Source organism: Salmo trutta, chromosome 5, assembly GCF_901001165.1.
Source record: "Salmo trutta chromosome 5, fSalTru1.1, whole genome shotgun sequence".
NCBI lineage: Eukaryota > Metazoa > Chordata > Actinopteri > Salmoniformes > Salmonidae > Salmo > Salmo trutta.
In genome coordinates, this window is record NC_042961.1 from 34,703,131 (window position 1) to 34,729,827 (window position 26,697).

At 40.6% G+C, this 26,697-nt stretch overlaps 1 protein-coding gene across 16 annotated transcripts in view; it reads right to left on the reverse strand.

Moving 5' to 3' along the window:
- The window catches only part of col25a1 (collagen type XXV alpha 1 chain), a 406,953-nt gene that overhangs the window by 48,066 nt on the left and 332,190 nt on the right, over positions 1-26,697 (reverse strand). For all 16 annotated transcript variants that reach the window (XR_003878287.1, XR_003878289.1, XR_003878288.1 and 13 more), the window contains 3 exons: positions 4,953-4,985; positions 3,478-3,513; positions 1,806-1,850 (listed from right to left, as the gene is read on the reverse strand). Coding sequence is in view for 4 of the 16 variants with exons in the window: in XM_029753448.1 (XP_029609308.1) it covers positions 1,806-1,850; positions 3,478-3,513; positions 4,953-4,985 (114 nt within the window). In the remaining 12 variants the exon portion in view is untranslated. The remainder of the gene's footprint in view (positions 1-1,805; positions 1,851-3,477; positions 3,514-4,952; positions 4,986-26,697) is intronic.

Consider the following 26,697-nt stretch of genomic DNA (forward strand, 5'->3'; position numbering starts at 1 on the left):
GGTACTCACCAGACGTCACAGGCAACAACTATGGGCACAAACCCACCGTCGCTGGACCAGACAGGACTGGCAAAAAGTGCTCTTCACTGACGAGTCACAGTTTTGTCTCACCAGGTGTGATGGTCGGATTTGCATTTATCGTTGAAGAAATGAGCGTTACACTGGGACCTGTTCGATCGGAGGGTGAGGGCTAGGGCCATTCCCCCCTCCCCACTTGCAGGTGCCTTGGTGGAAGAGTGGGGTAACATCTCACAGCAAGAACTGGCAAATCTGGCACAGTCCGTGAGGAGGAGATGCACTGCAATACTTAATGCAGCTGGTGGCCACACCAGATACTGACTGTTACTTTTGATTTTGACCCCCCCCCCCTTTGTTCAGGGACACATTATTCCATTTTTGTTAGTCACATGTCTGTGGAACTTGTTAAGTTTATGTCTCAGTTGTTGAATCTTGTTATGTTCATACAAATATTTACACATGTTAAGTTTGATGAAAATAAACGCAGTTGACAGTGAGAGGATGTTTCTTTTTTTTGCTGAGTTTATAACATTGTTAGATTCCAAAAGCATTCAGCCCTTTAAAAAAAAAGTTAAACCAGGGTTATATAAAATGGAAAGGATTTTTACAAGACCAACAGGTTACAAGCATACCAAAGTGGTACAAGCAAACAAACCAAAACAGCAACAAACACGATCACACACCTGTTTTAGCATTCCTTGCATTCACACGTTTTAGCTCAGTAATATAATAATTTGTTCTGAGTGTACAATGCTGTGAATTGTGTACATCATGGCAGATTTCAGCATTGAGTATACTCTATCTAAACCAGTGTTTGTTTCAAGGCATTAACCCCCCCCTCCCACACACACACACATTTTGTTTTTTGTTTTCTACCCCATTTTTTCCCCCTAATTTTGTGATATCCAGTTGTGATCTTGTCTCATCGCTGCAACTCCCCAATGAGCTCGGCAGAGGCGATGGTCGAGTAATGCGTCCTCCACAACATGACCCACCAAACCACACTTCTTAACACCCGCCCGCCTAACCCGGAAGCCAGCTGCACCAATGTTTCGGAGGAAACACCGTTCAACTGACGACCCGAAGTCAGCCTGCAGACGCCCGGCCCGCCACAAGGAGTCGCTAGAGCGTGATTAGCCAAGTAAAGCCCCCAGGCCAAACCCTCTCCTAACGCGGTTGATGCCGGGCCAATTGTGCGCTGCCCTATGGGACTCCCGGTCACAGCCGGTTGTGACACAGCCTTGGATAGAACCCAGGTCTGTAGTGATGCCTCAAGCACAGCGATGCAGTGCCTTAGACCGCTGCACTGAAGTGAATATTAAGTGCTCTTTTGCCCAACATATCGTCATTATAATCCTTGAATAATGTATTACAGATGCTCTTTCAGATGATGTGTGACTGAACTAAGGGAAATGTTGGTGACCAATCATTTAGTGGTATGCCTGATTGCAGCATTGCCAGGGTTGTATTTATCAATCAGCACTGCTTTTCAGCTGGCCAACACATAAATTACAAATCTGATCGTACTGTATGTTCCATTCTAATTTTAGCAATAATTTCCATTTCATCCTTGACCACTGAATCATGAACAATGACAAATCTGTATTGGCTTAGATTTACACCACAGTGTCCCCTTACTTGTACCTCATGTTGGAGCCCACAGCATCCAACTGTGCAATGTGCTGCATATCATTTATCTAAATGTATGACCTAGCTGAATGTTAGTAGGTGGGAAGTCAAGGGACAGGGAAGACGGAATTCTTAGGGATGAAGACAACAGAATGTACCTTAATCCCGGGAAGTCCAGGCAGCCCTGGAAGTCCTGGCTCTCCCTACACAGGAAAAATGTGACGTTATAGCCGAGTTGAGCCTCTGTCCTGGGGCCTTCAACAGCAGTCTCTACCCTCTCTATCATTGGGTCCCAAACAGCTCTCCAGTGAGCTGGGCCCTGATGAAGATTACAACTTGCACTTGAGTTGTGTACCAGTATTACATGCAATCATCATTTGTTAGGGCCACTGTGGTGCTGATTATGTTGACTAATAAAGTTAAGAGGTCTATAAAGACTTCAAAGGGATGCAATTCAGTACGTTTGGATTGTTTTCTACTGAGATGTTCAATGTCATTCCCAAGTGAAGAATTCTGAACTCGCATACAAAGCAGAAAATTATGGAAACTCAATTGGGTTTGAGTGAACTATGTAAAATGCAAAAGGTCAAGCATTTCATAAGATTACTCAGAAGTATATTAACATAAAATCTTCTGACTGTGAATAATTGAATGCTCTATTTAAGACTTACATTTATGATATGAGAATATATATTTTGCACTGCTTACAATGATCAAGTGTAATAGTATTCAGAACTCAGCGAGAGTCCTGTATATTTCAATTGAGTCTCCCAAAAGCATTATAAATGTAATCAATAAAAGTCGCTCGTCTGGAAATACTACTTCACAAGCTCCACTGACTTCCACTGTCACCCAAATGAATTATTTAATCGAGACCAACAGTTCCCTAATAGGCAACTGGAAGAGAAATTAAACTTTGTAAGAAAGCGTATTAAAGCAAATAGATAGAACAACTGTGAGCTGCCATAAAACCTTCATAAAAATCTGACTGTGTAGGACAGGACATATTTTGCAGTACAGCAGGAAAGGGCAGCTTGAGAGGATAAAGAAAAGGGGAATTAATGGGGTGTGGCTCTCGGGAGTAAATAGTGTAATTAAATGGGATTCTGATGCAGTCTTGACAGCAGCTCTGGCTGTGCCTAGCAAATGGTTATGTCGTTGCAAGAAAAGAGAGACTGCTCAAAAAACACTGCTCAAAAAAGTGAGACTTGCTTTTTGTCAGGATGCGGTGCTTTACTTTGTACTCTGTGGCCGGTATTCAATCAATTTGTGCAGATACAGTAGTGGATTTCCAGATTGTCCTTTCAGAAGTGTGTTTTATTAGCATAGTAGGCTGTCCCAGGTGGATGGTTTCACTTGATTTAGAAATGGTAAATCTGATTGCGTGCGGTGGATGACTGCTCAGCCAGGTTTGTCAGCAGAACTGAACAGGTCATGGGGCCAAGGGACTGCAAATTTCCAAATCAAGTGTCAATTCCTTCCATCAGAGACATTGCTGGGAAAATCCAATACACCTCTGAATGTGGTATCTGAAAATCCACTATCTGCAATTGATGGAATATACCAGTCTCTGTATCAAAACCCATACTTCTAACCTGAATGCCATGTTATGGGAGTGGCTTACCAGCTATATGTCTAGAACAGGGATGGGCAACATAGATTTTTGGTGCAGGTGTTAATCCTGGTGATTTAAAAGCTAATGCTGTAATGGTGTAGTTATGTTTTATCACATTCTAATATCAATCTGAGAAATGTAACAAGTATTCCTCTCTGAGGACTTTGAAACATGGGAAACACATGCCATGGGATTTTAGTGCAGGCTAGTTTTACCTTTGATCCCCCACGTCCTGACTCTCCTGGTTCACCCTGTAATACAGGCAGAAGGAGGGCTCACTTTTAACCATTGAGGTAAGCAATATCGATGGATGAAATTATTTGTTTGGTTCTTACCTAAATATGCCTTTTGGGTAGCAAAATTCTATTTTAAAAGGAAGATTTTCACCCTATTAATTGAGGATTGGACCCTTTTTTTCAGTTTTCACCTAAAATGACATACCCAAATCTAACTGCCTGTAACTCAGGACCTGAAGCTAGGATATGCATATTCTTGATACAATTTGAAAGGAAACACTTTGAAGTTTGTGGAAAAGTGAAATTAATAATAGGAGAATATAACACATTAGATCTGGTAAAAGATAATATAAAGAAATCATCTTTGAAAAGCATGAGAAATGCCACGCTGTATTATTCCAGTTTAGGCTCAATTTCTATTTTGGCCACTAAATGGCAGCAGTGTATGTGCAAAGTTTTAGACTGATCCAATGAACCATTGCATTTCTGCTCAAAAGGTTGTATCAAGACTGCCCAAATGCGCCTAATTGGTTTATTAATACATTTTCAAGTTCATAACTGTGCACTCTTCTCAAACAATAGCATGGTATTCTTTCACTGTAATAGCTACTGTAAATTGGACAGTGCAGTTAGATTAACAAGAATTTAAGCTTTCTGCCCATATCAGATATATCTGTGTCCTGGGAAATGTTCTTGTTACTTAAAACATCATGCTAATCACATTAGCGCATGTTAGCTCAACCGTCCTGTGGGGGACACACCAATCCCGTAGAGGTAAAAACAAGAGTTCAGATCACATTACAGGGTTGACCTTAAACCTATGGGACAAATGTAAATGAATCACCAATCACTTTAAATAAGTAAAAATTATCTCTCCCGAAGCAACAAATACAATAGAGCTTTAAAATGATGGTGAAAACTTGGGGTTAAGTGTGTAAAAATCTTCCTATAAGTTGGACAAACATGACATGCCGAAATGGGGATTTTCTGAGAAAACAAATAACTTATTTTATTGAAAACACACTGGTATTGTAGTTTTTAAAGGTAGACTCAGCGAGATGATGTTGCAACGAACAGCACCACAGATGTTGAGATGAGAGCGATGCAAGACTTTGCTCCCACTCAGTCACACAGAATATCCGAGCATGTGCACTGGTGCGCTTCATGCTGCTACAAAGTGATACCTACAAGACCAAAACAGTGGCGAGGTTTAACCTTGCGCTTTAATGCTCTTAGTTGTAATTGACCCACTATGTGTTTACTTTGTGTATTCAATGTCATCTCGCTGAGTCTACCTTTAACATAGTTTAGTTTAAGCATAGATGTACAATATGTGTGATCCAACTGGTAAAAGTAGTGTTTCTTTTATCAGAATTTACACAAATAATGTCTGAAGGGCCTAAAAGGCACTCTATTCATGGAACCTATTTCAGCATTTAACCCATTCTACTTACCTTAATGCCTGCAGCAGAGGAGCCTGCATCACCCTACAAGAGACAAATAATAACAACATGTCTACATGCAACAACAATAAAGATACTGTATGAGCAACAACAATACATATATGTCCAATGCGCAAAACTGTTAGGCGGTAAGGAGCTCTCTAGCTTTAAACAGGGTTACACTTAAACCCTTTACCCTCTTTAAAGTGAGACCAAATATAATATAATCTGAGGGTAAAATTATATCAAATACCCTTGGCAAAATTCCTAACTCAGCATTTCCAAAACTCTGTTCTGGGGACCCCAAGGGGTGCGCATTTTGGATTTTGCCCTAGCACTACACAGCTGATTCAAATAATCATAGCTTGATGTTGAGTTCATTATTTGAATCATCTGTGTAGTGCTAAGGCAAAAAACTAAAATGTGCACCCCTTGGGGTCCCCAGGACAGAGTTTGGGAAACGCTGCCCTAACTGATCTTTCGCAGCTAGGGAGTGGGTGATAACTCACTATTCTATGTAATAAACAGAAGCTCAATAATAGATATTGAGATGACAGACCAAGAGGAAAAGATCCAGTCCATCTTTAGTAGATGAGTGGAAAGGAATGTGATGCTTTAAAACATGTTTGAAATGGAAACCACAAGGCAAGGGTAAATAAACATAGGCTACAGTACAGTTGATGTCACAACTAAAGGACTAGAGGAAATATTCAAGATCCACAAAAATTCTCACAATAGCTGGCCTTATATTATCTGAAATTTTGAGCTGCACTGTCACACTCTGTGGTAGATAACATTGTCATGACTCTCCTGTGAAGATCTGAATGATCAAGTTACAGTGGGTCCGCTCTACAGCACGCACTCTCTCGTAGAGCAGGAAGTCTGCTGTTTTATGACAGTCGTAAATACCGAAATTACTTTCCCCACTCTGCCAAAATGAAGGTTGAGAATCCCTTTGTTACCACAGAGAAAGACTTTGCAGTACGGTAACCTCAAAAGGTTGAATAAATGTAACAATATTTCTGTATTCCAACCAGTTGGAATTGTCCGTGGGTATTTAAAGAACAATCCTCTACCAAAGGACAAGACCAGAGAACATGGAGATCATTCCCACGTTGAAATGGCTGAGAAATCTACAAACTAAAGAACAATTATTCAGGCTGCAGCTGTTTAAGTACTTTAGTCTGGTAAACGCAACGGGTTGAATGACCGAATGGTACTCTGACATATCCATTATAATAAGCTACAATCCCGAAAGACTTTGATCACTGGTGGACAAACCAGAGACTTTCTGTCGACAATCTATCCAGCAGATGGACAGGCGATTGCAGAGGGACAACAAAGGCATACGCTCGTAAATATGTATATTGAAATGTATTTTCGAAAGAGCAGTTGTTCATGTTCAAAGTATAAGCATTTCCATGAGTGAGTGTATGTACGGGGTCCACTCTGAGTTTCCCGCTCTTGAGCTGACCCACCCCATTCCTTTGTCTACCAAGCCGTCACAGGGACGGCTTGGCCCACTAGGGACTTTTCAGTGTATCATGTCAGTAACCAATGTATTACTATTGTGTGTGTGTGTTTGTCATTCTGTGATTGATTAGTTAGTTAGAAAATCAATAATTAAGCCAATTTGTATATTGCTGATTCATGATTTATGTTAGGGTTTGTGCAGATATCCAAGGGTTTGCGACATGCAGGAAGGAAACTGATGAAGTAATAATACATTAATTGAAGACTAATCGATAAGATAATAAAATATCTGATGAGTTATATTCGGGAAATAGAGGCTCTATAAACATTTTCCCATGGTGCCCAGACTTCCTAGTTAATTACTATTCCGTGATTAATTTAATAATTACACAGAGAATTGATTTGATAATATAAGTCTTCACATTTAATGACAGCAAACGCTATGACAACATCCACTCTTCGTTTATGTAATAGGCTGTAAGGCATAAGTATCCTATTTTTTTAAATCGTCAGCCCACATGTCGAGTATAATTGCGCCATTGTATTTACCCAAGTTCTTTCTCAACTCCGGGAACACCCGCCAGCAATTTTTTTGTTGTTGCCTGATGCAGGACTCTAGTGCTAGAGAAGAGAGACTGTTGGACTGAAACATTCACAACTCCATTAATTTACAAAAAGATAATCAATTTGTGCCACAGTTCAGACTACCGATAGATCAGCGTTCTAACTCCCCCTTGTGATGGTGTGGTGCAATGACAGAATGATGCAATTTACCACCATCTGGTTGCGGCATAAGCTTGAAACTTTTAATTGAGGAACCACTATGTTTATCATTACTTATTATGTAAGTATTCCTGACTTATGTCTGCATATTTCCTGTATAATGTTTACTATTATTTGTGTATACATATTCAATTTATTTATGCATATTCTTTCAATTATCTGCATAATTACTTCCTCATTCTATAACTATGTCATTATGTGGTAACTAGTGATTCATTGTAAATGACTAATTATGTTTTTATTATTTCTCTGTTATAGAAACCACATACACATGTTTACAGATACTACTTTACATCTCAATACTCTTCAGTCTACCTTGGCAATAACGTGTTAACAGTGGCTCACTGGCTTTCAGTGTCTTTCTAGCAGAAGAGACAGGGGCTAGCGTTTAGAGAATGGGATAGCTCTATCAATTTCCCATTGGTGGAAAGGGAGCACAGAATGAGGGCTGGGCCTTTTGCCTGGTGCAGATTTTGTGGTTCTACTTCACATGTGCCTTGCTCTCAGAAGTTGCTAAGGATTGCCTTCCCCGGCTTTTATGGGAGTCATTACGATGCATGTATAATTGCAGCATTTTTTTGTTGCCAATAAACTGCATTAACGGTTACAGCTGGATATCACTTTGCTCAAACGTATTGCTGTGCTAAAAGATTCAACATAGAGCCCATATATAGGCTGAATGAATTAGGCAGTTGCCATGCAGCAGTGGAACCAGGTGAGGGTGACCGAAGTAGAGTATTAATCAGGCTATGAAGCCAAAGAGGTGTGGTGACTAATTTGCACCATGGCAGAGATGTGCGTCACATCCAACATTATAGCCATAGTTATTCTGCTCCATTCTGGGGCCTTGGTTTTTAAATCTCTGCTTTAGTTTTCCTCTAATGACTGAGTAACAGTATACGTGAGGGATCGTCAATTCTGATTGGCTCAGAGAACAGCTAAGGACACTGCCAGCAGTTGAACCATAGCCAGAATAACTAGAGGCGGCTTTCACCTCAAATTTGAGGTACCACTTCACCACTACAGCCCAGGCCAAGCTGCCACAGCTCTCCCAGCCTAAACCTACTCAAGAGGGAATGTTGAAATGTTACAGATACTGTCCTGTTTGGCAAATGGCTTATGAAAATGTATGAATACCAATGCTGTTTTTTAACAGATTGTTACAGAGAGTAACTTAGTACATTTTAACGGCCCAGTGATTTCCCTGTGTTTTATATATATTCCAACACGAGGTTGGAATAATACTGTGAAATTGTGAAAATGACAATAATGCCCTTTTAGTGTAAGAGCTGTTTGAAAATACGGCCTAAATGTCAGCCTGTTTTGGTGGGATCTAGTTTTAGCCTTCCATGGTGACATCACCATGTGGTAAATTCATTATTAGACCAATAAGAAAGAGTTCCAAACCTCTCTGCCAATAACAGCACATTTTCAGTTTTCCCCTCCCCATTCAGACCACTCTCAGAGAGTCCTAGCAAAATTCTTGCTTGAGAAATTGCAATTTTTTCCGCTAAGAAGCTATATTTGTTTCTTTTAAACCATTTAATTGAAAACAATCACAGTCAGAAATTATATGAAGAGTGCCTTGGTCCTCTTTTTTATGACCTTTACCAAATAGCGCCTTCTACCTACGAAGTCTTACTATTGTATCCTAGCAGCACTTCTCTTCCTTAATTTTTTCTTTCAACTAGAATGTTGAAAAAGTGCAGAAGTAATTATTTATTCTTTGATTAGTCTTCACATTCACAGAACACCTGTTAAAACAATTTTACTTTGTATTTGTGCAAACTCAAAGCTGACTATTCTCATTGCCATCTCTGTTTCTCCAACATTGCAGCTCCCATATCTTCACCCTGTAACTCATATTACCACATTTTTTCCTGGTGTCTGTGTGCTTGGCATCTCCAGCATGTGAGCATCCAAGGGGCTGATTCACTTAATCTCTTTTTACTGAAGCTTCTTACTGCAGCTCTCTGCCCTACTTATTGCAGAACCGTTAACCTATATCTTTAATTGTACAATTGTTTCCGGTATTATCCCTAAGATCTGAAGGAGGAGATCCTTCTGACTTAGATAACTACCGTCCAATCTCCAAATTATCTTGCCTTTGCCAAAGTTTTTTAGAATACCTGGCCAACTGTCAGCTAAGAACTTTTTTAACTTCACACTCTAATGTAAATCAATCCGGTTTTAGTCCTGTACATAACACTGTTTCAGCTGTTACACTTGTTTTAGGTTATGTGTTAAACTGCTTAGATCATAAAAATCATTGTGCTGACTTATTTATAGACCTTTCCAAGGCCTTTGACACTGTTGACCATCACACTCTCATTCAAAAGGTTGAGTGACATAGGCCTGGATCAGGCTTCTTGCAAGTAGTTTGAGAATTATCTGTCAGACAGGACACAATGTATGATTTCTGATGGTGTTAAGTCTAGGTTCCTAGATGTTACGAAAGGTGTATTGGGACCTGTATTCTTTACTATTTATATAAATAATATTGCTCTATCTGTTAAAACTTGCAACATTCATCTGTATGCTGACAATATTGTTATGTATGCCTTTGCCCCAACTATAGACCAGGCATGTTTAAAACTTTTACTTAATGTGGGCAAGACTAAATATGTGTTATTCTCTAATTCTAGCAAAAATGTTTCAGATGGACTGCATATTTATTCATTGATAGGGTTTCCGCCTATAAAAATCTGGGCTTTAGGATTGACAAGGATTTAACATACTGATGAGCTAGTTAAAAAGCTAATATTTAAGATGGACTTCTTTTTTAAAAAATAGATCTTGCCTCTCCCTAAACAGCAGATTGTACTTTCCTGACAGTTCTTGACTATGGTGACACAATTTACCAGAATGCAGCAGCCACTACGCAGGATGCAGTGAGGAGTATTAAAACTGTCACAAAGCGAAGGCTGCTATGGTAGACGACATCCAAATGTTTGGATGTCGTCTACCATAGCAGCCTTCGCTTTATCACAGGTGACAGTTTTAATACTCCTCACTGCATCCTGCGTCAAAGGTTGGCTGGTCCTCATAAAGTCTCATAGATCATTTCACTATTCCCTTTTTGTTTACAAAGCTCTACTACACAAGCTTCCGACTGTTAGGATAATTTGTATGTGTTAGAATAATGACTTAACTGTTCCACTCTGTTATTATTGAATAACGAGATAGGTTTAAGAGTAATGGGAAAATAAAATTAGCATATGGGGAGATCGGTTAGGATTGTAAAACTTGGAGGTTACATTCCTTAGTAGGGATGTAAACTGAGTGAAGTTGTGGTTTAGGTAAAAGAAAAACATTGTATAGGTTTCAAACCAAGAGGGTCATAAAGGGGGAGGGGAGGTGAAAGCCTTGAAGAAGCTGGCAAGTTTTTATTGTTCTTTGTGGTGAGTGGAAAAGTACTGGTTGTTGGAGAAGGGAGTGGTCTAAAGATAAGAAAGTGTTTGTATTATAAATGACCAAGTCTTCATTTTTGACTTTAGAACGTTCTCTGAATAAACTGTACAGACCTTTTGCAGAAAGCTGAGTCCTTGCCTAATTATTATTAACCCAGTGTCTTACAAACCTTGGGGATTAGTCAAGGCTTATTGATTGGTGATTATTAGCATTGGGATCCGAAAATTCCCGTAACACCGACTTACCTAACTACATTGTTGAAGTATAAAAACACGAGATACCAAACCCGTTCACAGGGTTGGTTAACTCTTGAGGTTCCTCGAGTCTCCTCCAAATTGGGTAAATCCGCTTTTAGTTTTAATGCGCCTCACTGCTGGAACAACTTGCACAACTCATTACAATTAGAAGTGCTGGTCCAGGTCGGGCAGTTTAGGGTGTTAATTGAGGACTAACTGTTTAGTATTGATTGCTGTTTTGTTTGACATTGTATTGGTTGTTGATCAGGGCACCCTTGGGAATGAGGCCATGGTCTCAATGGGTTTTCCCTTAATGAATAAAGAATAAAATAAATACAAAATGTGTGAACAAATCACATGAAAAATATCACAGGTAAAAATGAATAAATATAAATATATCAGATATTGTTTTCAGACAGGTGTGACTTTTCACATGAATGTTTCACGTGAACAAATCATTTCAGCGTGGAAAATATGTTAATATTTGGTTGAGATGTTGATTGATGTCAATGAGATTACAACCTATAATCACCCATTCAAAAAGACAGCCGACAGTTAAATTCCCTATGTGGTATCACTATGCTTTCAAGCAACCAAATTCAAATGGAAAAACAATGGGTCAAGAATGCATCAACGCAATATTGGCACACAACATTTTGTTACAGACCAACGGAACAAAAGTAAAGAGAAGGGCTTTACAAGAAAAACTTCCAAATGGACTAATTTGAGGCAGAAACAAAAGTAATCCTTGAATTTGTAGGTTTAAAATATCCCTCTAGTGGCCAGGGTTGAACTATTTTATGGAAATGCCATTGGTGGGTGGATACACAGTCTATGATAGGCTGATGAAGAATTTGTTCCAGGATATATTCACTGCCACCTGGTGAGGTTAGCATAGATCGAACCATGTTGGGACCAGCTTTTTTATTTATTAGGGACTCTATTACAGTAGGGTCTCTATTACAGATGAGCCCTGCATAAATACATCAAAAGCATACAATAAACAAAATTACAAAACACATTTATCAACATAGAGGTCTCCGATCATTACTCTGAACTGACCAAGGGGGACCAGAGAGCTCTGTAAGTTGTACCACATAGGTTGCTAAAAAACTAGAAGCAGCTTTACCCAACTCTGTGGGAGACCGAAGGGACCTCCAGTGTTATCCAAGGCTGAGACCGGGTTTGGTAATTTGTAAGTCTAAATTTAATTAATAATGATAGTTAAATTGGAAGTTTCTGCATGAGTGCTTTGTAGATATACACAAAATGCTGATCTCTCCTTACATTAAAAAAAGTCCCAACCCCCTTTTTGATACAAAACACAATGATGAGTTCTATAACCATCACCAGTAATAAGCCTAAGGGCACAATGGTGAACAGCATCTAGTGGTTTAAGTGTAGATGCTGCTGCATGGATATAGATAATATCCTCATAATCTAAAATAGACATAAAAATGACCTGGACAATTTCCTTCCTACAGTATTAAGAAAAGTCAGACATGCTTTGTTTCCGTAAAAGAAACCAACCTTGAACTTCAAGTTCCTCACAAGCTCAGTGACATGTTTTTTAAATGACAGTTTGTCACCAAGCCAGATACCAAGATATTTGTAGGAAGGAAGGAAGGAATTCAGTTTGCGTACCGTTCATACTAGTCATTACAGGTTGTTGCTGTAAATGAGAATGTGTTCTCAGTCAACTTACCTGGTAAAATAAGGATATTGTTGCTGTAAATGAGAACATGTTCTCAGTCCACTTACCTGGTAAAATAAGGGTTTAAAAAAAATATGGGTTATGGGACTTGTTTTTTTGGCATTTAGCACTAACTTTAGATCCAATAGTGACCACTGCAGTGCTTGAAAATGGCAATGCAATGGCAATGTCCTTATCCATAATCAAATTATTCAGCCAGTCCTCAGCTACAATTTAGCGTTCTGTCACGTAAGTAAGTAAATGGTTTTAATTGGCTGATAAGCATTTTGAGCAGAGAAACTGTCTCAATTTAAATGGTTGCTTATTTGTATTTATTAGGGATCGCCATTAGCTTTTGCCAAGGCAGCAGCTACTCTTCCTGGGGTCCAAACACATTAAGGCACGTACACTACATATAAAATTAATTATAAAAAAGTACATCATATAACATTATTACACCACTATTTAGCGACAATACAAAATGTATAATACCACCATACAACAGTATTAGAATGTACGTGTGTTTAGAGTGCATGTGCGCGTATACGTGTGTCTGTACCTTTATGTGTGTCTTCACAGTCTTCACAGTCCCTGCTGTTCCATAAGGTGTATTTTTACATGTTTTTTAAAAATCTGATCTACTGCTTGCATCAGTTACCTGATGTGGAATGGAGTTCCATGCCTTATGTTTGCAAATATGTGACCGACCGGCTCAGTTGGCTCAGTTGGTAGAGCATGGTGTTTACAACACCAGGGTTGTGGGTTCGATTCCCACGGGGGGCCAGCACAGAAAAAAAAAAAAAAGAAGAAAAAAAAGTATGATATGTATGAAATTGTATGAAATGTATGCATTCACTACTGTAAGTCGCTCTGGATAAGAGCGTCTGCTAAAAGACTAAAATGTAATGTAAATGTTATGTAGCAAAATTTGAAAGGGTGTTTTTCACATTGGATAAAAGTAGAGACTCAGAGCTAGAACATGGTATATCATACACTACAGTTGAGGAACAATGGGAAAGTAATTCAGTTTTGAAAGTTGATAAACTTGTAACCACACTTTTGAGAAAATGGCCCTTGAATGTTTTGGTACCTACTGGAGAGCTCCTCTTTATCTACACCCACTCAGCATCGTTCAACCGTTTTAAGCTTTTTGAGGCTATGTACTAAACAACCAAAGATTTCAAGACTAAAGGCTGGTTTATACTACAGGTGTGTTCGTAAATGTTTTATTTTATTTTATTTCACCTTTATTTAACCAGGTAGGCAAGTTGAGAACAAGTTCTCATTTACAATTGCGACCTGGCCAAGATAAAGCAAAGCAGTTCGACACATACAACAACACAGAATTACATATGGAGTAAAACAAACATACAGTCAATAATACAGTAGAAAAATAAGTCTATATACAATGTGAGCAAATGAGGTGAGATAAGGGAGGTAAAGGCAAAAAATGCCATGGTGGCAAAGTAAATACAATATAGCAAGTAAAACACTGGAATGGTAGATTTGTAGTGGAAGAAAGTGCAAAGTAGAAATAGAAATAATGGGGTGCAAAGGAGCAAAATAAATGAATAAATACAGTCGGGGAAGTGATAGTTGTTTAGGCTAAATTATAGATGGCCTATGCACAGGTGCAGTGATCTGTGAGCTGCTCTGACAGCTGGTGCTTAACCTGATGGGGCTAGGGCGCAGTATTTGCACGGCCGGATAAAAAACGTACCCGATTTAAACTGGTTACTACTCTTGCCCAGAATCGAGACTATGCATATAATTAGTAGATTTTGATAGAAAACACTCTAACGTTTCTAAAACTGTTTGAATGGTGTCTGTGAGTATAACAGAACTCATATGACAGGCCAAAACCTGAGAAGATTCTATACAGGAAGTGCCCTGTCTGACAATTTGTTATCCTTCTGTTGCATCTCTATCGAAAATACAGCATCTCTGCTGTAACGTGACATTTTCTAAGGCTTCCATTGGCTCTCAGAAGGCACCAGAAAGTGGAATGACGTGTCTCCTATCTCTGGGCGAAGAACAGCTGGAGTATTTGTTAGTGGTCAGGCTGGGAACAGTGACTGGCGTTCATGAGAATTCTCCATTTTTTTCTTTCAGCCTTTGAATGAATACAACGTCGCCCGGTTGGAATATTATCGCTATTTTACGAAAAAAATAGCATAAAAATTGATTTTAAACAGCGTTTGACATGCTTCGAAGTACGGTAATGGAATATTTTGAATTTTTTTGTCACGAAATGCGCTCGCGCGTCACCCTTCGGATAGTGACTTGAACGCACGAACAAAACGGAGGTATTTGGATATAGCTATGGATTATTTGGAACCAAAACAACATTTGTTGTTGAAGTAGAAGTCCTGGGAGTGCATTCTGACGAAGAACAGCAAAGGTAATCCAATTTTTCTTATAGTAAATCTGAGTTTGGTGAGGGCCAAACTTGGTGGGTGTCAAATTAGCTAGCCGTGATGGCCGGGCTATGTACTCAGAATATTGCAAAATGTGCTTTCGCCGAAAAGCTATTTTAAAATCTGACACCGCGATTGAATAAAGGAGTTCTGTATCTATAATTCTTTAAATAATTATTATGTATTTTGTGAACGTTAATCAGGAGTAATTTAGTAAATTCACCGGAAGTTTGTGGTGGTATGCTAGTTCTGAACATCACATGCTAATGTAAAAAGCTGGTTTTTGATATAAATACGAACTTGATTGAACAAAACATGCATGTATTGTATAACATAATGTCCGAGGAGTGTCATCTGATGAAGATCATCAAAGGTTAGTGTTGCATTTAGCTGTGGTTTTGGTTTTTGTGACATATATGCTTGCTTTGAAAATGGCTGTGTGATTATTTTTGGCAGGGTACTCTCCTGACATAATCTAATGTTTTGCTTTCACTGTAAAGCCTTTTTCAAATCGGACAATGTGGTTAGATTAACGAGAGTCTTGTCTTTAAAATGGTGTAAAATAGTCATATGTTTGAGAAATTGAAGTTATAGCATTTTTGAGGTATTTGTAATTCGCGCCACGCGATTCCACTGGCTGTTAACTAGGTGGGACGCTTGCCCAGGGAAGTTAAACCCTAGTGAGGTAGATACGTGTTTCCAGTTTCAGAGATTTTTATAGTTCGTTCCAGTCATTGGCAGCAGAGAACTGGAAGGAGAGACGGCCAAAGGAGGAATTGGCTTTGGGGGTGACCAGAGAGATATACTTGCTGGAGTGCGTGCTACAGGTGGGTGCTGCTATGGTGACCAGTGAGCTGAGATAAGGGGGGACTTTACCTAGCAGGGTCTTGTAGATGACCTGGAGCCAGTGTGTTTGGCGACGAATATGAAGCGAGGGCCAGCCAACGAGTGTGTACAGGTCGCAGTGGTGGGTAGTATATGGGGCTTTGGTGACAAAACGGATGGCACTGTGATAGAGTAGTTAATTGAGTAGGGTATTGGAGGCTATTTTGTAAATGACATCGCCGAAGTCGAGGATCGGTAGGATGGTCAGTTTTACGAGGGTATGTTTGGCAGCATGAGTGAAGGATGCTTTGTTGCGAAATAAGAAGCCAATTCTAGATTTAACTTTGGATTGGAGATGTTTGATGTGAGTCTGGAAGGAGAGTTTACAGTCTAACCAGACACCTAGGTATTTGTAGTTGTCCACATATTCTAAGTCAGAACCGTCCAGAGTAGTGATGCTGGACGGGCGGGCAGGTGCGGGCAGCGATCGGTTGAAGAGCATGCATTTAGTTTTACTTGTATTTAAGAGCAGTTGGAGGCCACGGAAGGAGAGTTGTATGGCATTGAAGCTCATCTGGAGGGTTGTTCACACAGTGTCCAAAGAAGGGCCAGAAGTATACAGAATGGTATCGTCTGCGTAGAGGTGGATCAGAGACTCCACCAGCAGCAAGAGCGACATCATTGATGTATACAGAGAAAAAAGTCGGCCCAAGAATTGAACCCTGTGGCACCCCATAGAGACTGCCAGAGGCCCGGACAACAGGCCATCCGATTTGACACACTGAACTCTATCAGAGAAGTAGTTGGAAAACCAGGCGAGGCAATCATTTGAGAAACCAAGGCTACTGAGTCTGCCGATGAGGATGTGGTGATTGACAGAGTCGAAAGCCTTGGCCAGGTCAATGAATACGGCAGCACAGTATTGTTTCTTATCGATGGCGGTTACGTCTAGCCCGGCTGATTTGTAGGGGTCCAGATATTGCAGGTCTTTCAGAACATCAGCTGACTGGATTTGGGAGAAGGAGAAATGGGGAAGGCTTGGGCGAGTAGCTGTGGGGGGTGCAGTGCTGTTGACCGCGATAGGGGTAGCCAGGTGGAAAGCATGGCCAGCCGTAGAAAAATGCTTATTGAAATTCTCAATTATAGTGGATTTATCGGTGGTGACAGAGTTTCCTATCCTCAGTGCAGTGGGCAGCTGGGAGGAGGTGTTCTTATTCTCCATGGACTTTACAGTGTCCCAGAACGTTTTTGAGTTTGTGTTGCAGGAAGCAAATTTCTGCTTGAAAAAGCTAGCCTTGGCTTTTCTAACTGCCTGTGTATATTGGTTTCTAACTTCCCTGAAAAGTTGCATATCACGGGGGCTGTTCGATGCTAATGCAGAACGCCACAGGATGTTTTTGTGTCTGTTAAGGGCAGTCAGGTCTGGAGAGAACCAAGGGCTATATCTGTTCCTGGTTCTAAATTTCTTGAATGGGGCATGCTTATTTAAGTTGGAGAGGAAGGCATTTAAAAAAAAAACCAGGCATCCTCTACTGACGGGATGAGGTCAATATCCTTCCAGGATAGCCGGGCCAGGTCGATTAGAAAGGCTTGCTCGCTGAAGTGTTTCAGGGAGCGTTTGACAGTGATGAGTGGAGGTCGTTTGACCGCTGACCCATTACGGATGCAGGCAATGAGGCAGTGATCGCTGAGATCTTGTTTGAAAACAGCAGAGGTGTATTTAGAGGGCAAATTGGTTAGGATGATATCTATGAGGGTGCCCGTGTTTACGGCTTTGGGGTGGTACCTGGTAGGTTAATTGATCATTTGTGCGAGATTGAGGGCATCAAGCTTAGATTGTAGGATGGCTGGGGTTTTAAGCATGTCCCAGTTTAGTTTAGCAGTCCCAGTTTAGCAGCACGAGCTCTGAAGATAGATGGGGGGCAATCAGTTCACATATGGTGTCCAGAGCACAGCTGGGGGCAGAGGGTCATCTATAGCAGGCGGCAACGGTGAGAGACTTGTTTTTAGAGAGATGGATTTTTAAAAGTAGAAGTACAAATTGTTTGGGTACAGACCTGGATAGTAGGACAGAACTCTGCAGGCTATCTCTGCAGTAGATTGTAACACCGCCCCCTTTGGCCATTCTATCTTGTCTGAAAATGTTGTAGTTAGGGATGAAGATTTCAGAGTTTGTGGTGGACTTCCTAAGCCAGGATTCAGACACGGCTAGGACATCCAGGTTGGCAGAGTGTGCTAAAGCAGTGAATAAAACAAACTTAGGGAGGAGGCTTCTAATGTTAACATGCATGAAACCAAGGCTATTACGGTTACAGAAGTCATCAAAAGAGATCGCACTGGGAATAGGAGTGGAGCTAGGCACTGCTGGGCCTGGATTAACCTCTACATCACCAGAGGAACAGAGGAGGAGTAGGATAAGGGTACGGCTAAAAGCTATGTGAATTGGTCGTCTATGATGTCCGGAATAGAGAGGTAAAGGAGCAGGTTTCTGGGGGCGATAAAATAGCTTCAAGGTATAATGTACAGACAAAGGTATGGTAGGATGTGAATACAGTGGAGGTAAACCTAGGCATTGAGTGATGATGAGAGAGATATTGTCTCTAGAAACATAATTGAAACCAGGTGATGTCCTAGCATGTGTGGGTGGTGGAACTGAAAGGTTGGATAAGGTATAATGAGCAGGGCTAGAGGCTCTACAGTGAAATAAGCCAATAAACACTAACCAGAACAGCAATGGACAAGGCATATTGACATTAAGGAGAGGCATGCTTAGCCGAGTGATCATAAGGGTCCAGTGAGATTCAGACAGCTAGCCGGGCCATAGGTAGCAAGCTGGCAGAAGATGGAAGGAGCTCTGTTTTTAGCCACCTCGTGCGTTTCCGTCTGTAGATTAGTGGGGTTCCGTGTGGTAGAGGGGACCAATCCAATTGGCAAAATAGTTATAGTTATAGTGGCCCGAGAAAATTGTCCGATAGACCTATTCAGATAGCAGCCGATAAGACAGCTAACGATTAGCGGGCCGCAGATGGGCGTTCAGGTTACGTCGTGACGGAGGGGCCAGTTGGATAACTCCCTCGGGCAGATAACGTCGGTAGTCCAGTCGTGAAGGCCCGCTGGGGCTCCGCATCGGCAGTAAAACGGGTCCGGATAGGTGATTGTAGCCCAGGAGTGGCTGATAGAACTCTTCAGCTGGCTAGCTCCAGAATAATTGATGTTTGCTCTGGGACTGACGTTAGCCAATAGTCACTCGGATAGCAGCTAGCTAGCTGCAAGATCCAGGTGTAAATGTCCAGAGCTTGCGATAGAAATCTGGGGATATGGAGAGAAAATAGGTTCGGTATGCTCTGGTCTGTTTCGCGTTGTACAAAACTGGCGATAGCTATTTGAGCTAAGGGATAGCTGATGATCGCCAACCGTGGTTAACTGAATACTAACGCTAGCTTCTGGCTAGCTTCTGGCTAGCTTCTGGTTAGCTTCTGTTGTGGATTTCAGATTTGAGGTGAATAATCCTTTTTTTTATTGGTGAGGCGAGTTGTAGGAGAGTGCTTTGAAGTTTTTAGAAGAACAAAAATATATAAAAAGATGTGCGATTGGCTAACTTGCTAGCTACGTCCAGACACAAATGAGAGAACAGCTCACTCTAACCATTTTACTCGCCCTAGCAGAAAAGATTAGGCAGTTTTTATGTTATCCAGAGCGTTGGTGACTGCAACTGTGCTGCTGACAACAATTGAATTACATTTTTTTGCCAACGTGTACTGACATCGGCCATATTCAACAGGTGTTCAGCGTTCGTAAATGCGTCAGCTATTCTGCGCTCAGTACACTTTAACGTGAAATGAAAACGACTTTCTGACAAAATTAGAAATGTGTAATATCTGAAAATGTAGCTAGCTAGACTCTCTTACCCGTATACATGGATGGACGCTTCTCCCTCTCTGCCACGGATGACATGGTTGCCCTTAGTTTGAAGATGTAATCCGGAGACAGGTGTTTTATACAACATCCTTCTGTGTGTTCTCTTTTCGACTCCGTCTGCATATTTGCAATCAAACGGCAGAATATTCTCCATCTCCTTAGCTATCATACTGTAATTCCACTGATTTCAAAACTTGGTCTTCCAGAAAGCGGACAGCAACACTTATGCAGTTCTACTACGTGATATCTTTAAAAAAAGCAGCGTTAGAAAGGATTACCTACACATACTGACCAGCTCATATTATAGACAGAAGCATGCTACATGGGAGACCAATCTGAACTCATCTCTCGGGATGTCCAGCCCATTCATTAGCCCATGGCTAAAGCAACTAGGCTCGTAATTTAACAATTTTATTCGTATTTACAGATGGCATACAAGTTTGTTATTAAGGCACATGAAAGTTCAGATGTTCGAGAAGGCATTTCTGCCAAAAAAAACTCCTGTGAAGTAGTGACGTGCGACATACACCTAGTTTCCAGAAACGAGTCACATATTGATACAACAGTAGCTAAGATGGGGAGAAGTCTGTCCATAATAAAGTGCTGCTCTGCCTTTTTAACAAAACTAACAACAAGGCAGGTCCTACAGGCCCTAGTTTTGTCACACCTAGACTACTGTTCAGTAGTGTAGTCAGGTGCCACATAGAGGGACTTAGGAAAAATACAGTTGGCTCAGAACAGGGCAGCACAGCTGGTCCGTAAAAGTACAGCTAACATTAATGATATGTATGTGAATCTCTCATGGCTCAAAGTGGAAGAGAGATTGACTTCATCACTACTTGTTTTTGTAAGAAGTGTTGACAAGCTGTCTATTAAAATTACTAGCACACATCTTGGACACCCATGCATACCCCACAAGACATGCCACAAGAGGTCTCTTCACAATCCCCAAGTCCAGAACAGACTATGGGAGGCTCACAGTAATACATAGAGCCATGACTACATGGAACTCAATGCCACATCAGGTAACTGTGCAAACAGTACAATCAAATAAAATAAAAAACTGGTAAAAAATACACCTTATGGAACAGTGGGAAGAGACACACACGAAGGTACTGTACAGACACATGCATAGAGTTGAAGTCAGAAGTTTACATACACTTAGGTTGGAGTCATTAAAACTATAGTTTTGGCAAGTCGGTTAGGACATCTACTTTCTGCATGACACAAGTAATTTTTCCAACAATTGTTTACAGGCAGATTATTTCACTTATAATTCACTGTATCACAATTCCAGTGGGTTAGAAGTTTACATACGCTAAGTTGACTGTGCCTTTAAACAGCTTGGAAAATTCCAGAAAATGATGTCATGGCTTTAGAAGCTTCTGATAGGCTAATTGACATCATTTGAGTCAATTGGAGGTATACCTGTGGATGTATTTCAAGGCCTACCTTCAAAATCAGTGCCTCTTTGCTTGACATCATGGGAAAATCAAAAGAAATCAGCCAAGACCTCAGAAAAAAATTGTTGACCTACACAAGTATGGTTCATCCTTGGGAGCAATTTCCAAACCCCTAAAGGTACAACGTCCATCTGTACAAACAATAGTACGCAAGTATAAACACCATGGGACCACACAGCCATCATACCGCTCAGGAAGGAGACGCCTTCTGTCTCCTAGAGATGAACGTACTTTGGTGCGAAAAGTGCAAATCAATCCCAGAACAACAGCAAAGGACCTTGTGAAGACGCTGGAGGAAACCGGTACAAAAGTATCTATGTCCACAGTAAAACAAGTCCTATATCGACATAACCTGAAAGGCCGCTCAGCAAGGAAGAAGCCACTGCTCCAAAACAGCCATAAAAAAGCCAGACTACGGTTTGCAACTGCACATGGGGACAAAGATCGTACTTTTTGGAGAAATGTCCTCTGGTCTGCTGAAACAAAATAGAACTGTTTGGCCATAATGACCATCGTTATGTTTGGAGGAAAAAGGGGGAGGCTTGCAAGCCAAAGAACACCATCCCAACTGTGAAGCACGGTGGTGGCAGCATCATGTTTTGGGGGTGCTTTGCTGCAGGAGGGACTGGTGCACTTCACAAAATAGATGGCATCATGAGGCAGGAAAATGATGTGGATATATTGAAGCAACATCTCAAGTCAGGAAGTTAAAGCTTGGTTGCAAATGGGTCTTCCAAATGGACAATGACACCAACAATACTTCCAAAGTTGTGGCAAAATGGTTTAAGGACAACAAAGTCAAGGTATTGGAGTGGCCATCACAACGCCTTGACCTCAATCCCATAGATTTGTGGGCAGAACTTTTAAAAGCGTGTGCGAGCAAGGAGGCCTACAAACCTGACTCAGTTACACCAGCTCTGTCAGGAGGAATGGGCCAAAATTCACCCAACTTATTGGGGGAAGCTTGTGGAAGGCTACCCAAAACGTTTGACCCAAGTTAAACAATTTAAAGACAATGCTACCAAACACCAATTGAGTGTATGTCACCTTCTGACCCACTGGGAATGTGATGAAAGAAATAAAAGCTGAAATAAATAATTCTCTATACTGTTATTCTGATATTTCACATTCTTAAAATAAAGTGGTGATCCTAACTGACCTAAGACAGGGAATTTTTACTAGGATTAAATGTCAGGAATTGTGAAAAACTGAGTTTAAATGTATTTGGCTAAGGTGTATGTAAACTTCCGACTTCAACTGTGTATTGTACTATTGCTGTATGGTGGTATTACACATTTTGTATTGTAGATATGTAGTGGCGTAATAATGTTATATGATGTACTGTTTTATCTTTTGTTTTATATGCAATGTAAGTGCTTTAATGTGTTTGGACCCCAGGAAGAGTAGCTGCTGCCTTGGCATTTCAAATAAACTCTGGGTCTTAATGAATTGTTTACAACTGAATGACAGACAATCTATAAGAGACTCACAACAAACAGCTTTTGGCTGCAATTGAACAGACTGTCACCGAGGGCATGCACAATTGTGATATCACCAAAAGATAACACCGATTATTGGTGCGTAAAAACAGCTCAATGCCAGTAATCTGCAGTCCCTAAAATACTGTTTATCTAAATCCCCAAAGGGACAGGACAATTTTTTTTTGCGATATCAGACCAGGTTTGGCAGAAGGCATGAAGATATACCAAAGAACCCACAATTCGATATTAGTTAAACCTCTTCCCGCTAATAAAAATGACTCAACACCACATTATTGTCCAAATAATCCGTATGCACATCATAAATGTTTTGCCCAGTAGGTGTCTTTTGACTCCTGGTAGCTTGAAGTATATAAATAGCCTAACAGGCTGACTACACCGCTAACGTTGTGTGCGTGAGCGTTGCAAAATACATGTAGAAATCTATATTATTCAATTATTGCACCCACACTGCTCGCGTGCGCCAACGAGCGTCTGCGTTGCCAAGGGCTAAAATAGAAGTCAGTTCTATTTGTGACGCAGATCACGCTGCAAGTCCTGCCTCTCCCATCTCCTCATTGGTTTATAGAAGCAGGTACCCATGTGCCATCTCCTCATTGGTTATACCCACGTGGGTGACTGAAAGACGAACGAGGTCCGTGGCGGTAATGCACCTAATTTATGAAAGTTGCTAATCGCAATACACAGTCATGAGAAGAAAAAGCCTAGAAGGAGGAGAGATGACTCGAAATGATTGGGTTGACCGTTTTATGTGTGGATTAATTGTCGGAGTAGAGGACCGTGTGCATTTCAGGTAAAATAATAACTCAATGTTTATATCCCAGGACAAATTAGCTAGCAACAGCAAGCTAGCTAGCAACAGCAAACTAGCTAAATAGGACAAATTAGCTAGCAAGTGCAAGCTAGCTAGCTAAATTGCCATCAATGTTTAATGCTTTTTGACCTGTCCACAAATTAATGTAATTGGTTCAGAGTTTGGTTTGATATTTTAATCTGCGTGTCATGATCGCATTTGGTGTGGGGGGACAAAATAAATTCATGCAAAATGGCGCACGCGTGCAGCCGGTTTGGGTTCCGTGTAATCAGTCTGTGTCAGCCTGCGTAGAATAGTAAGGATGTAATCATGTATTACTACTACTACTACTACTACTACTACTACTACTACTACTACTACTACTACTGCTACTGCTACTGCTACTGCTACTGCTACTGCTACTACTACAGCTACTACTGCACGAGACTATACACCTGCCACATCAAGTTGATCCCTGCAATGCAAGGATTTATTTTTGCAACCCGTCTGCCAAATCCATCCATTACGCATGGTCCTCTTCATCAAGCACTCCTTCTCGGGGAAGCTTTCAAATCAGGAAAGCACCAATAATCATGTCACCAGCATTTAAATAATACGCCTGCGCTTAGATTTACGCAATGGTAAATCTAAGCGCAGGCGGTAACGCTATAGGTTCAGGTGTGTGTCAGAAATATTTGTACTATTTTCACTATAACAATTATCAGCTAAATCATTTCAAAAGTTTTGAGAAATAGCATCCACACAAGGGGGCGGCTTCATCTCAATGTATTTTTCAATTTTAGGCAATCCAAAAATATATTTAATTCTCCTTCCTCTTGTTTATATTATCGCTATATAAGCTTTTACATGTGTATTTTTCTGTCTTTATAATGCGTGAATGTCAGGCGTTACGTCTGGAGGAAACCTGGCACCATCCCTACAGTGAAGCATGGTGGTGGCAGCATCATGTTGTGGGAATGTTTTTTACGACAGGGACTGGGAGACTAGTCAGGATTGAGTGTAACAGAGCAAAGTACAGAAGGTTCACTTTCCAACAGGACTACGACCCATAACGGCTGTCTAATACATGCACACTGGATCTGATCACCAAAGATTTCACTACCTGCTTTTACATGACCATTCATTCTGGTTTGGATTTTTGCCATTTTTATTTTACCGTTCTGGTTAGCAATATCACTTTCATGGTTTTGTTTTCGCCCAACGGTTATTTTATAATCTATTGTTGCCCTGGATGTCTGCCTAGTTGAGGGCCTCTCTTCGGCCTCCTCTTGTTACCTGCTGCACTGCTCCCTGCCTGCCCTGGTCTGTCTCTCCCAGTCTGGTACAGGTGCCCCCGTGTCTCCCTCCCTCCCTCCCTCGAGCTTTGCTCGTCTACATCACACGCATACATGCTGACTTTTTTACTGATCTGCTGTTGGACTATTTGATTAGTGATTCTTGCTATGTTTGTATTATTATTTAGGAACGTTTTTATTTGAAGTCGTATCTCATTTAATATGAGGGTTTAGCGGTGTGTTGGCTACATATCTTATATTGTTCTGTTCACTTTGTATGTGCTTAGTGCTGTGGTAATTGATAGGGCAATAAACAAACATGCTGATGTTGCTAATTTTGCTGTTGTCTACCTGGCTTTTACAGTGTTGGTGATACTTTTGGAGCCCTTTGCTCGGTGAATGAGGAAATATATGACTGTTTCTCCCTCGTGTTTTGGGGGAAATCACAAGCTTGCTCTGTAAATGCACGCGAGAACTATGCACATTTCTCCCAAACAACATGGGAGAAATTGGACTCTTGCGCTTACATGTCAGGACTGTTCTCTTGGTACTTAACCATGTCTCTGGACTTTACACATCTCTTGTAATATGTGGTGTTAAAGACTCTGGTGACTGTGGATTGTTGTTCAAGTGCTGTCTGTAAATCCAAATGTTGTAACCCCGATCTAGACTTGCCATTATCTTGCTGCTTCTACTTTCTGGAAATGTGCAATCTAACCCAGGTCCTGACATTTTTACACCTGCCGAATTAAGTAGGCAGAGTGGCATGACGTTTCTGCATATTGTCACGGTTGTCGTAGGGTTTAGTGGACCAAGACGCAGCGGAGAAATGTGCACTCATCTTCTTTTTATTTAAACGGACAAGAAGGTGAACCAAAACAAACACGTACACAACAAAAACACAACGACTAATAACAGGCCGGTACGGCAACAAAGCTATACCAAGCACATATCTCCCACAAATACTAAAACAAACACATACCTATTTATAGAACCCTCAATCAACTAAACATAGAAATACAAATAACTAGACTGAACATAGAAATACATAAACATAGAACAGTGCCCAAAACCCGGAATACTAAATCAAACACCCTACAACTAACACCACCAGCCAGAACCACATAAAACAAATACCCCCTGCCACGTCCTGACCAAACTACAATAACAAATAACCCCTATTACTGGTCAGGACGTGACACATATGAATGTAAGAAGTCTTCTGCCGAAGCTTGATTTTGTGAATATATGGATAAAAACTGCAGTCTCTGACATATTTATGACTTCTGAAACCTACCTCAAAAAATATTCTACAGACAGAAATATTGGCATAAATGGTTCCAATGTTTTTCGTGCAGATCGTAAATGTTGCTGTCGTGGTGTTGCTGTACATGTAAAAAAGACAAGTTCTTGGCGGTCGTTATGACTTCGGTTACTAAACCTAAGCAATTTGAATATCTGTCTTTGAACCTAAACCTCGGCTCATCTTTAAATATTGTTGTATCTTGTTGTTATAGACCTCCATCTGCTACTGCTGGCTCTCTGGAATGTATTTTTGAATTGTTATCACAGCATGTCAATTCTGAGTTTGTCTTGGTGTGTGGTCTGAATCAGGACTGGTTAACATTAGCTCTGATTACTCAAAATTCGATGCAATACCTATAATCTCACTCAGATTGTCAACAGTGTAAGGTATCCTCTGAAATCCTCTTTGATTGATTTGATCTTAACCAATACTCCTCATCGTTTTAATGCTTCTAGTATTTTTGCAAATTACATTAGTGATCACTGTGCTATTACCTGTGTGGGAGATGGTAAAATTCCTAAGCGATCTCCACGTGTCATTACGAAAAGAAACTGTAAGCAGTTTGATATTCAAGGCTTTTTTACATGATGTATCTAGCATCGAATAGAATAGAATTGAATTAGTCCCGGATGTTGAACCAGCCTT